Source organism: Emys orbicularis, chromosome 20 (genome assembly GCF_028017835.1).
Source record: "Emys orbicularis isolate rEmyOrb1 chromosome 20, rEmyOrb1.hap1, whole genome shotgun sequence".
Taxonomy (NCBI): Eukaryota; Metazoa; Chordata; order Testudines; family Emydidae; genus Emys; species Emys orbicularis.
The window spans coordinates 5,934,640-5,948,186 of record NC_088702.1 but is presented as its reverse complement, the minus strand read 5'-3'; the positions used below and the strand labels follow the sequence as shown (position 1 = coordinate 5,948,186).

The following is a 13,547-nucleotide window of genomic DNA, read 5'->3' as shown; positions in this document are numbered from 1 at the left end:
CCCCCCATCCCGAGTCCTCTCCTCCACCACTCCTTCCTCCTTCCCCCAATCCCGAGTCTTCTCCTCCACCACTCCTTCCTCCTTCCCCCCATCCCGAGTCCTCTCCTCCACCACTCCTTCCTCCTTCCCCCCATCCCGAGTCCTCTCTTCCACCACTCCTTCCTCCTTCCTCCCATCCCAAGTCTTCTCCTCTACCACTCCTTCCTCCTTCCCCCCATCCCGAGTCCTCTCCTCCACCAATCCTTCCTCCTTACCCCAATCCCGAGTCTTCTCCTCTACCACTCCTTCCTCCTTCCCCCCATCCCGAGTCCTCTCCTCCACCACTCCTTCCTCCTTCCTCCCATCCCGAGTCTTCTACTCCATCACTCCTTCCTCCTTCCCCCCATCCCGAGTCCTCTCCTCCACCACTCCTTCCTCCCATCCTGAGTCTTCTCCTCCACCGCTCCTTCCTCCTTCCTCCCATCCCGAGTCCTCTCTCCACCGCTTCTTCCTCCTTCCCCCCATCCCGAGTCTTCTTCTCCACCACTCCTTCCTTCCTCCTTCCCCCCATCCCGAGTCTTCTCCTCCACCACTCCTTCCTTCCTCCTTCCCCCCATCCCGAGTCCTCTCCTCCACCACTCCTTCCTCCCATCCCGAGTCCTCTCTCCACCGCTCCTTCCTCCTTCCTCCCATCCCAAGTCCTCTCCTCCACCACTCCTTCCTCCTTCCTCCCATCCCGAGTCTTCTCCTCCACCACTCCTTCCTCCTTCCCCCCATCCCGAGTCTTCTCCTCCACCACTCCTTCCTCCTTCCCCCCATCCCGAGTCTTCTCCTCCACCACTCCTTCCTCCTTCCCCCCATCCTGACTCCTCTCCTCCCCCTCTCCTCCTGCCCCTGCCCCTCCCCCCGCTAGTATGGCCATGGTCGTGAACCCTTGGCAGGAGGAGATCCCCGGGGGCCCGCCAGGCGCCCAGCCCCCTCCGGGCCTGCCGTGCGCTCCGGAGCCGGGGGTGGCCCCTCCGCCGCCGGGCCCCCCGAAGGGCGCGGGGGCCCCGGGCCCGGCGGAGGCGGGGGAGAAGGGGGGCGCCCCGCCGAGCGTGGACTGCATGGTGTGCGGGGACAAGTCCAGCGGGAAGCACTACGGGCAGTTCACCTGCGAGGGCTGCAAGAGCTTCTTCAAGCGCTCGGTGCGCCGCAACCTGAGCTACACCTGCCGCAGCAACCGGGAGTGCCCCATCGACCAGCACCACCGCAACCAGTGCCAGTACTGCCGCCTCAAGAAGTGCCTCAAGGTCGGCATGCGCCGGGAAGGTGAGCGCCCCCCGGCCCGGCTCGGCTCGGTTCGGCCCGGCCCGGCCCGGCCCGGCCCCACCGCTCCTTCGCTTTCCAGCCTCGCCTGGCTGCCGTGTCTTTCCTCTGGGGTCCCTCTCTCTGCTCTCCCTTTCTGTGGCCTCTTCTCTCTGTCTCTTCCTGGGGTCCCTTCCCTCTCTCTGACCTCCCTTTTGGGGTCCTCTTCTCTCTGTCTCTTCCTGGGGTCCCTCTCTCTGCTCTCCCTTTCTTTCTTTCTTTCTTTCTTTCTTTCTTTCTTTCTTTCTTTCTTTCTTTCTTTTTCATCCCTTCTGTGTTTCTCTTTCATTTCTCTCTCTCTGTTATCTTGCTTTCTTTTCTCTGGTTTTTTTTTGATGTTCCTTCTCTAGTCTTTCTTTTCTCTCTCTCTCTCTGAGTTTTCTTTCTTTTTGTGTTCTCTCTCTCTCTCTGTTTTCTCTTTCGTTCTCAGGAGGAAAGAGGAGTGAGAGAGAAAAAAGGGAACGTGAAAGGGGAGAAAGAAGGAAAGGTTTTCTTTCTTTGGTCATTCCTCTCTCTCATTCCAAAGACAGAGAAATGAAAAAGAGAAAGAAAATCTGTCTTTTTATTCTTTTTCTTTTCTCTCTCCCCCTTTTCGCTCTCTTGAATTTCTTCATGCCTTTCTTTTCTACGTCTCTACCATTTTCTTATTCATCCACTTTCTCTTTTCTCACTACTTTTCTTTTCCTTCTCTAAATCTTTCTTCCCTTCCCGTTCCCTCCTCCTCTCTCTCCATCTCCTTTTCTCTTTTCCTAATTGTCTCTCTCCCTCTCCTCTCTCATGACATCTCTCTTTTCTTTCTTTCCCTCTGTCTGTTTTCTCACTCTCTCCTTTCCCACCCTTTCTCTACTCTCTAGACAGGATGCCCACCTCTGCCGACCTCCTCAGCTCCCCCCTTACTGAAGGCAACAGGGTCATGTGTACCAGGCATCAGCCTTTCACTTGACAGTCCTCCTTGCAAGCGCCCTGTGGTTCCCTGTGTATTCTCTTCCTTCCCTACTTGCCACCCTGCTATCTATCCCCCAAAGCCCTAGCCAGGGCTCTCCCTCTCTAGCTGTGAGTTTACAGTTGCTACACTGCTGTCTTAGGGACTCAGTATATTCTTAATATCATTCCCACCCCATCCCCATATACTCCCCAGCGCCAAGAGAATCCCAGGTCCCATTTCTTAACAGGGGATCAGGGTAAAGTGGAAACCCACAGACTAGAAATGCGTCAGAATTGCTTTTGTCGAGGTCTCAACCCATCTCTGTTTTATTTGCTGCTCGGACTGGTTTTCCTTTCCTGTTCCATGTAGCTATTTTGTTTTTTAAATGAAGGGCAAACGTCACAGTATCTGATGCAGGGCAAATATCAGGGAACTTTCATTCCACCGAATTAACTATTGCACCGGCCCTTGGCTGAAATTTCTGATCTACACAAAATCAGATGGTTTGTCCTTTTAGCCAATCCCAAATTTATCAGCACTCCCCCTTAACATTCCTGCATACTGATTCCCCAGTGTTGTCTACTGTACTTCCCCATTTGGGCCTGAGAAAGTAAAGCTTGGATATTTGTTGATTGTTTTTTAGCAAGAGAAAAGCAGAATCCTTAAAAGGCTAAATTTCCCCAAGTCCCTGTACTTGTCGATTACAACAAAAGGATCATGGGAAATAACCCTAATTCATATTTAACTTGACTATCTGATCAGCGAAATTAATCCTTTGAACCAGTGAACCTTTAGTTTCTCTTGGGTTTTTAAATAGGGCTTGATTTAGAGACAGTTCCTCCGCAGAGGTAGGAATTTTCACTGTTCCTATATGCATTTTATTTAGGACAAGGTAGGCAGTGAAAACAGTAGGAATAACACTATTGTTTTTTTAAAAATGCATCTGTATGTCTGTGATAGGAATACAAAAAAGAGGCCAAAGCTGACTACACTGAATTCACTGCCCTTATAGTAACCATTCTCCGGATTTAGAATTAAACTAGGATTTAGCAGTAATGTAACAGGCACGGGTTCCTCACACGAATATATTGAGTGGAAACAACAACATACCTGGCATTCAGATAGCATCTTTCATCGGATCTCAAAGCCCTGGAGAAATTTTTTTATTAAGTTACACTTGCGCAAATGTAGGATTGCAAAAAGCATGCGACAGCATGGGTATCTCTCAGTATAAGATACACATATAATGATGTGTGCATATAATAATAATACTCAGTATCTATGGTACTTCATTCATAATGCAAAATACCTTCTTTAACTAGTAACAATCAAGAATCCATACGACTTAAATAGGAATCACATTCTTTTTGAACCTTTTCACAGACGACCAGCATTTCAACCATACTATTAAAAACTTCTCTTGTACATTTAATTTTCTCAGTTAAGGAGTGGGTTGGAAAAAGTGGCAAAGTTTCTCTCCCATGATGGGACATATTTAAGAAAAACATCAAGGCGAATCCCTTCCCTCCCCACTCCCCAGGGTAAAAATTTTTCTTTGAAAACTTTGCCCCCTCCCTTTCAATGAACATGCCCAGTAATTTGGCTGCAATAATGCATTCATGGCATTTAATCTTCTTTTGGTGAGATGATTACTGCAAATCCCCAATGGGTACTAGTAGCAGATCTTAGCAACTCTTGCTACTCTCGTTTATTTATATATACTTATATATATACAAGAAAGCGTCTAATAAGTTTATTCTGCACAAATGACCATTCAAATCATCAGCATAAAATCCTTATGATTTATCCCTGATCCAAATGGGAGCTGGGATAGCTCAATCGATTTCCTTCTCCCCTTATTTTCTTTTCAGTTATGTGTGTTAATTTCTTTATTAAGCCCTCTGTCAAATCTGGCAATTATGTCTTCTCAGATCATGGGCATGGCTTTGAGAAAAGGAAGTTAGAAAGGGGACGGTTTTACCTCTATTATGCCTTTTACTGCGGCCCCTGTAATGCATTTGGGTGACATGGTGATGGGCATCCAGCAAAGCGCTACGTTAGAGAGTTTCATAGCATAGGGCAAAAGTTCTTGCAATCTGGAGCTATATTCACACCCGGAAACCTCTGCCTTAAAAGTCAACTCTTTAAAATAAAATTGATGTTCAAGCTGTGATTAGGCAGGGACCCCCTGGGCTAGTGCAAAAAGCTCCCTGCAGATCAAACACACGCATCATACAATGGCCAGATTCTCATTTGGTGTAGACTGGTCAACATGAGCTGAGGATTTGACAAAGTCTTTTTTTTTTTGTAAATAGAGAGAGAAGCCAGGTCAGGAAACCCACATATGTACCTTATTGAACTGCTGAGCTAAACCTGATGTCTGTCATAACCCTACACAGCATTAGGTAGCATAATAAGAAAACTGTTGGCCTGTGTTAATTAACAAACGTGTCTTTATAGCCCAAGGTGAGCTTAGATCACTACAATTCTGGTTGAGTGGACACTACATTTTTTTAGTGGTTACTCAACATTTGAAACATCTGTGCTGAGAGATTCAAAAGCATTTTTAAACAGCTCCATTTTCTGTATTCCTTTTGATTTTTTAACATCCATCTTACTTGGAATTTTATTTCAGGTAAATATTTAAATTGGCAAGTAAGCTTCAACTATTAGTTGAAACTAAACAAAGACATCTATCTATCAAGATACATCTACTTATTTTTTTCTGATTATGTAATGATACATTATATAATTTGTTCCATGTCAGTTTAAATTTGGGATAATTTTTCGATTCAAAGGATTTCAAGAGTTGTTTGAATGATTCCGTTGCTTCTATGCAGAAGACACACACTCAATTGAAATTATTGAGCGTAGGTTCAGAAATGATATTTTAATTCTTTGCCAGTGATCGTAGACTGGGAATGATAGCTGGAGAAACCCCACAAAACCCCACTCAAAAAAAAAAAATCAAATTTCCATACAAATCCTCAAATGCAACTTACAAAAACTGGGCTCTATGGAAAAATTCTAGAGTGTATTTGTGAATTACAAACAGAGAATTCAAATTGTATCTTACAAGGGGTGTTTCTTATTAGCCTTTTTCCTCAGATCAAGAATATTTAAGGGAAATTTAATTACAAATAGACTTGCACAAAGGTTTGGTCGTGAGTGATGACTTCGTCTGGAAAGTCATTTAACTTTAAAAAGGGACACATGGAAACAAATAGATTGAACGAGGGCATGGGAATGGTCCAAGATAGGCGCTGATTTGCAGAACGTTACAATGTTTCATATTTTTTTAGTTTCATCAATATTATTTTATTGGGGTGAATTCACTCCAAGTATAGTGGCACTGAGTGAACTTTCAATAGCTTTATTCCCCAGCCCATTTTCCAGCAATAGAATAGTCTGAATTTTTGCTTTTCTGCCCCTCGCACTTGGCATTGGAAACGGGTCACGTTGCGTTCCCCGCAGATGAGGTCTTTTGTTAATTATTATAACGATTAGGAGAAATCCCCTTTCGCCATTTAAACACCTTTGTCACTTTTGGTGGGCAAACGGCTAGCAATCTACTAGCCATCTAACTGAAGTTTAACCGCCCAGTTTAAAGGATTTGCCACTGGGGTCATAACGAAGGGTTGTCCTCAGTCCACGGTGTTATTGTTAAATGCATTTCTAAAGCATTCTGCTCTCACAGTATCTGGCTGATTTTACATACTCACGAGGTACATTGCATTTATGCGCTAATCTACCCCGGCGATAATCTGCCAAGTTTGGCCCAGAATTTAGGTTTTGCACAGATAAAACAGGGAGTCGCAGGAAGAAACTTTTTACAAAACCTAAGGCCAATGGAAACGTTTCTGTGATTTATTTATTTATTTGTTTGTTTGTTTAATTCCAGAGAGAATAGGATTTTTTTTTTTCTTTTTAACCAAGCAACCATTCCCTTGGCTCGCTGGCTTCCCCTTTGCAGCATTGTGTGTCAGGACCTGAAAGTGAAATTGGCTAGAAACAAGTGACATTGGCAGTCAAAAGTAAATTAGAATGTCACCATTCTCTCTGGTTTTACCCATGATCGAGGGAGTAGAATTTTAAAAAGTGCCGGGCATCTATTGAGAAGCACTGGTGGAAATCTGGATGGTTTAGGTAGGTGCCTAAATGGGAACTGAGTTCTTTTGAAAAGTTGGTCTGTAAAGCATAGTAATATTAGGGAGGAGAGAGAGGGGGCATTTATTTTAAAAATAAGTTTGATTTTTAAAATGTGAGTGTCTATGTAGCCCTTTGATTTTTTTCAAAGCCATTTGATTTTTTTTAAATAATAAAGGAATTATTTTAGGCATAAAAAAAAACAGCAATTTTTTGGGTGCTAACCAGTATTTTGCTAGCAATCACCAAAGATTAGAAACGATTCCCTCAGGGCCTAGGAAATACACGGCAGAGAAATCACTTGTCTGTTTCAGTTCTTAGATCTCTCTTCTTTGTATTATTGCTATTACTAATTGCTGTATTCCCCCTAAATGTACATGGTATTTCACGACAAAGAGAAAGGTGCCTTCCTTGTTCTGAAGAGTTTCTGATCAATAGACACAGAGCCATGGTTTGTTCACTCCCCCACTCCCCATCTACTTATGTAGAGATTGTGATCTGAGTTGCACTACTGGTGTAAATCCACTGCTGAACTCAACGGAGTTACTCCTGATTTAGGACGGTGTCATTTGGATCAGAATCTGCCTTTTTTTTTGGTTTTTGTTTTTTTTGGGTGGAAGACGCTGTCCACAAAAAATTGCTCTCTGTGGGACATGTATTTTCTCGCCAGCGTGTTGCTAACTGGGCTCACCCTAACTGCTGAGACATGGGTGGATTTTTAACGTGTTCCTTCCATAGCTGCAAACAAATCAATGATGAGACTCTTCGGTCCTTGTGGAAGGTAGACGGTTAATAGAACTCTGATGTACCCTGGTATTGCATGCACAGCATGTCCCCCACCTCCCAGGAATGTGGTTAGGCTTAATTTGTTAATGTCTGTGAGGTCCTTTTAGATGCAAGGTCTTATAGTAGATTTAGGCATCTCTTCAGCGGGTCTAAGTTGTCATCGCTCCATTGAGCTATCACAGTTGACACCAGCGGCAGATCGGCTCCATAGTATAACAGTGTATGCGTTGTTATTAATTATTATTCTATGAAATCCTCAGACAGTGAGACTTTGGCAAGGGGAAGCGGCCTTCTAAACTGAGGGGCGGATTTTCAGCGGGTGTATATTGTCATTGCTCCATTGACTTCAATGCCGGCAGCAGTCAGCCTCTCTTTCTGATGTTCCCGTGTTGACAATTTACACCGACTGACCATCGGGCCCCCGAGTCCCTAAACGTCCCTTGTCGCCCGTTAGCGGGTTGGAAAAACCCAGCGCTAGGAATCCTTTCACACAGCAAAGACAGCTATTGACCAAAGGTCTCGTGCCCCTGAAATGCAAAGGCAACTCTCATTCACTTGAGCAACGTCCTTGATTTGCATAGGACTAGTCGTGGAAGTAAGGGAGATCGGGCCCCTTGTTTTTGAGGCAGCGGCAGTAGAGAAACCACTCACGTTTTCATTAAACAAAGCCCCTCTCTCCCCCCCCCCGTATTACTCTCATGGCTTGATGGGGAAGCATGCCTAGTACAACCCAACTGTACTGCACATGGTTAGAGCAAAAACCCGTTTACAATGCAGCGGAAGGAAAGACACTGGCTGTTTTTAGTCAATTCCAATTCCATCTTGTCTCTCTATGTCCAGCTCTGTCTCTTGTCTATCCAGTGAAACCTGTATCCTCCCCAATTACTAGGGTGACCAGACAGCAAATGTGAAAAATCGGGACGGGGGTGGAGGGTAATAGGAGCCTATACAGGAAAAAGACCCAAAAATCGGGACTGTCCCTATAAAATCGGGACATCTGGTCACCCTACCAATTTCTAAGATCCTCAGTGCCTCAGTGCCTCGTAGCTAACGAATTGTAGTCGTTCTCTGCTACAGAAGAGTTTTTGGACGTGTAGACATCATTTTTTGTACATAAAAAAAGAACAAATCCTTTCTATTTTTTCCACCTAACTTCACAGTATTATGCGCAACAACTAGCTGGGACCACAGCCTGTGCTGTGGTTCACTGAATGGAGCTTTAGGCTTTGACCTGAAAAGGATTCAAATACAGAATCGGTCAAGTTAGTCCGTTCACTCACAGTCCCAAGGCTTGAGCTAGGGGAAGGGTTTTGCTTCCTGGCTTTGTGAACATGGATGGATTCATTCCCCTTTCCATGCCTCGGTTTTCCCCACCCCAACCCCAAGGGGGTTAGTGTTTGTAAAGGGCTTTGAGAGCCTCAGAGGGAAGGTGGTCAGTGGGAGAAGAGACGTTATTACGTGGGTTATGGTAGCACCTACAGGCTCTACGGAAGATCAGGGCCCCGTGGCGCTGGGTGTCGTTGAAGAGAATCCTTGCGCCAAAGGATTTACAGTCTAAGTAGACCAGACAGACAAAGGCTTGGAGGGGAAACTGAGGCAGAGAGCTGGGACGCGACTACTTGACTTGCAGCACGCTGGTGCTAGAACTGGGATGAGAGCCCTTACAATGCGAGGGTCTGATCCTGCCCTCCCTAGGGGGGCATAGTGCCAATGGGTTGCCTGGGGAGACTTGTCCGAATCAGGCCTGCGAGGCCTGCGTCTTTCATCACTGGCATGGCCTCCGTGTGGGCATTCTCGGGCTAAGTCGGTTAGGGGGGGATTTTTTACCAGCATAGTCGTCCCAGTGCAAACCCTAATGGAGACCAGTATCAAGGTGCCTTATACCAGTTTGGTCTATGCCCCATCCCTTATGGAGTATACTAGACAGGAAAAGCCATCCTAGTGTGGACCAGCAAAAGAGTATCTCTTAGTCCGAGTGAAACAAGCGATACTGGTAAAAACTCAGCATTGCTGGCGCCCCGGTGCCTACACCAGGCGCTTGTGCCAGGTCGCGTCTGTCGGTCAGGGATCACACCTCTCTGACCGACAGAGCAATGCTGGAAGAAGTCTGCAGCCTAGACCTGACCTGGCCTTAGGTTATACTGAAAAAAACTTTCCCATGTAGACAGGGCTTTCAAGTAACAGAAAGTCGGATCCACCCATTCTGCCTCGGTTGCTTTTTCTATCCGCGGGTGTAATGATAGCACAAAGGGCGGGGGCCCAACGGAAAAGCAAGCACCTACTTTTTGGGGGTTTTCCAGCAGTATAAAAACAGCTCTCAACTTTTCAGGCCCTTACTGGTTTTTCACGTTTGTTGCTGGGATGCCGAGTTGGCTGGCCTAGAACAAGAAAAATCCCCCATCTCCTCCACTTGCCCATAGAGTTGCACGGCCAAATCAATTTCTTTTGAATGCAGAAATCTAAACTACGGGTGCTAAACTCCTCCCTAGCTCTAAACTCCATCTCTCCCAAGTCACTGAATCAAATCCCCTTTCCCCTCCACCCCCATTTTTCTGATGGTTTGCATGATCATTTGCTAAATACATCGCAATCCGATGTGTTCCTCGGTCAGCAGCATCAAGGGCTTTGTCCCATATTCCCTCCCCCTCCCTTTTCACACATACATAAACACCTCCCTCTAGGAATTTCACAAATAAATTACTACCCCCACTCCAACTCCCAGACCCACAGAGTCCAAATTCTCCTGCAACGTCTGTAGCTGTACACCCCAAAGCAAAGTGGGCATGAGAATCAACCAGTGTCAGCTCACTGTGGCCTCGGAAGTTTTCCGTGATCCAAGTCCTGGGTTCTATCTTTTTCAATTATATCTAGGGCTGGCTGGAACCTTCCCCCACCCCCCCAAAATGCAGATGCAGGTTGACCAAAACGTTGCGTGAATTCGTCTCACGTTTGTCCAATTGTTTTGGCCGAAAAACAAAGAAAAAAACCCCGAAACGTTTCGTTTTGATGCTTTTGAAATGAAACGTTTCGATTTGAAATGACTTTTTGTTTTGAAATTTACTGGGGTCTTATTTTAAAAAAAATCAAAAGGATAAAAAAAAAGTGCCATTCAACCCCGAATTATTCCCCCCCCCCCACTTTTTCGATTCGCCAAAAATTTCCTTTGAGAATGGCCGGTGAACCAAAAACTCAATTATTCTCACAGCTCTAATTAATACACCGAAAAATGAAAGGGTCTATTGAACCCACCTTTCCAATATGCCTAGCAATGGAGAGTTTAAAACACCTTGGTTTTATCCTGGCAGATCAGAGCAGGTCTTGGCTTTCAGACAGCATTCCAAACAAGACATGAGCGAAATTAATCAATTTGGTCCAGGACCAGAGGGCAAAAACAAGTCTGGGTCAGAGTCTCATCTAGTTTAATGGAGCTCCTTTGAGCTATGCTGATTGACGGCAGCTGAGGATCTGGCCCTCGTCCACCAGACTGGGGCTATTTGATGCTCAGATGAAGAAGGACAAACATTTGTTTTGTGAGAAGCCTGGCGTGTGGGTAAGTCAGGGAGGGAAACCCTCCGCCTATTCTCAAAGGTGCAACACGTCCGGGCATCCCTGGCCGGTGCGATTGGGATAAAACGTGTTGTTCGTTCTTTGGGGAACAGCGGAACAAACACAACGATTGTTTTGGCCAAAGAAACAACCCGGATTGAAGCGTCCGCGTCGCAGCAACCCTGCTCGTTATGACGGGATGTCACGTTTGCGGTTCTTGCATGGGGGCTCTGTCGTAGTCGGGTGCTTCCTAAGGACCAGCTCTTCACTAGAGTTTAGCTCCCATTTAGCCACCAAAATAATCTCGAGAGCCCAGCACTGCAAATGCTGCGTTCTTTGGGAAATCTGGCCCTTACTGAGTTGCTTAAATAGCAGTCAAGATCTTTGAAAAATGGAGTGACACGTGTACCTTAGGGAAGATGTTTGAGCTAACTGTTAGAGCAGGGAGTGGGGGTCAGGACACGTGGCTTCTGTTCCCAGCTCTGGGAGGAGAGTGGGGTCTAGAGCTTAGAGTCAGGACTCCTGGCTTCTATTCCGAGTGCTACCACAGATTTGCTACGGCAAGTTATTTCCTCTCTCTGTGCTTCAGTTTACCTGCCTGTGCAATGGGTAGGCAGCTCTCTGCCTTGTGGAATGGTGTAGGAAGGCGGCATTTGTATTTAGGGGACGCTTTGGGCGCGTCGGAGGACAGGTGCTAGCAGAGATTGTTCTAGAGAGCGACTGTACGGAGCTAGAGTGGGGATTAAACCTTACGGCAGGCAATAGATACCGGTTGTTTAGGGGGGAAAAAAGAGGTGGAATTTCCAAATCCCAGCTGTTTTATCTCTCAGCTCCCCAGGAACCCCTTTCAGTCGCTCCTTTCCGGCAGGACAGATTAGCTAACCCAGCTTTGCAAAACAGTCTCTGCGCCTACTCACCTAGGCGGGTGGGTCGGGAGCTCGTTTTTTGACAAGTTAGCAAAGTCTCACTAATTTTTCCATCACTGGTGGGAAGGTGGATGAGCAGATCTTGTGCCTGGGCTGGTATGTTGATTTTTATTTTTTTTTCAAGGCTGAGCTCATTGAACCAGTCTCTGTGCTCCCACATGCTAATAAGAAGGGCAGATGCACAAAACAGCCATGCATGCACTGTTGTAGCCGCCTGCCCTGCTATCCATTGCGCTAGGGACATTGAACAGTCATGCATGGGTGATGGCTGCCCTCTTGGCCAATGCGGTGGGGATCAAACCAGGGAACTCCTCCACAGCTAAAACCAGGAGCTGCTGCAGCTTGTGCTAAAACTCTGTGGCAAGGGGTGAGAACCCAGATCCTCAGTAGATCAGGAGCTGGGCAAAATTTTTCAGTCAAATACTTTATTCACTGCAAAATGCAGTTTCGGGTCAATGAACATAAGAATGGCCGTACTGTGTCAGACCAAAGGTCCATCTAGCCCAGTATCCTATCTACCGACAGTGGCCAATGCCAGGTGCCCCAGAGGGAGTGAACCTAACAGGTAATGATCAAGTGATCTCTCTCCTGCCATCCATCTCCACCCTCTGACAAACAGAGGCTAGGGACACCACTCCTTACCCATCATGTCTAATAGCCATTAATGGACTTAACCTCCATGAATTTATCCAGTTCTCTTTTAACCCCTGTTATAGTCCTAGCCTTCACAACCTCCTCAGGCAAGGAGTTCCACAGGTTGACTGTGCCCTGTATTTGTTTTAAACCTGCTGCCCATAAATTTCATTTGGTGGCCCCTAGTTCTTATATTATGGGAACAAGTAAATAACTTTTCCTTATTCACTTTCTCCACATCACTCATGATTTTATATACCTATTGATTTATATGAAACTATTGCAAATCTGGGTTGAATTCAGCAAATAATTCCAGCCAGGAAAAAATAAATAGAAAATGGCTGTTTTCATTTCAAAATGACATTTCATTTGGAAATTTAGCTAGATTTATTTTAAATGAACAAAAAAGGATTTAAAAAACCCCAGACAACAAAATGCAAATTTTTTTTTTTTTGGTCAAATAAAATGATAAATAATAACAAATAGCCGGGAAACGACAAGCTACGAATTTTGGCCGCAGATCCAAAGCTGAAGGGTGTTTTGGATCCAGGGGTATCCCGAGTCTTGTGGTTTCTCTTTGCCTGGTGATCCAAGTGGACGGCTCCCTGTGAGTTCAGGAGCAGTGAATGAAACAAAATTTTGGTGAGGAAAAAAAATGAAAATTTTTGTTTCCGATTGACCTGAAACTAATTTTTTTCTGGATTTTTTGGTTTGGCCACCAAACCAAAGACTCCATTGCCCGTCACACACGCTCCCCAGTGGGCTACACATGTACTGTCTTAGCCCACTGCCAGCCTTTGCTAAATCTCCCCCCTGCTTTGTGATAGGCCCAGTAGCTGCAGCCAGGCATCGTATTTAGCCCTGCGGCAACCTGCTGCCCTGAACGAGATGGGGGATAGGGTTCTACCTGTATCCCTTGGGGGAGGGATAGCTCAGTGGTTTGAGCATTAAACCCAGGGTTGTGAGTTCAATCCTTGAGGGGGCCATTTAGGGAACTGGGGTAAAAATCTGGGGATTGGTCCTGCTTTGAGCAGGGGGTTGGACTAGATGACCTGCTGAGGTCCCTTCCAACCCTGATATTCTATGTACAACAAGGCCCACATTTACACCCGGCAATGGGAGTGTTTAAGACCAAATGACCTGATCCTGAGGGCACCTGTAGTACCAAAAGCTGTTTAGGGTGCGCTCAGGATTGGTCCATGCACGTCTCCTCCACTGTTTAATGCACGTCCCGGCGATGACAACCACAGCCAGGCGAG

At 46.0% G+C, this 13,547-nt stretch overlaps 1 protein-coding gene across 3 annotated transcripts in view; it reads left to right on the top strand.

Annotated features, from left to right (window-relative positions):
• Nucleotides 1-893: 893 nt before the first annotated feature.
• Nucleotides 894-13,547, top strand: part of LOC135892444 (nuclear receptor subfamily 2 group F member 5-like) — a 31,525-nt gene continuing 18,871 nt past the window's right edge. For 2 of the 3 annotated variants that reach the window (XM_065420233.1, XM_065420232.1), the window contains exon 1: nt 894-1,290. In XM_065420233.1, coding sequence (XP_065276305.1) covers nt 894-1,290 — 397 coding nt within the window. The remainder of the gene's footprint in view (nt 1,291-13,547) is intronic. The other variant, XM_065420234.1, reaches the window with a different exon arrangement.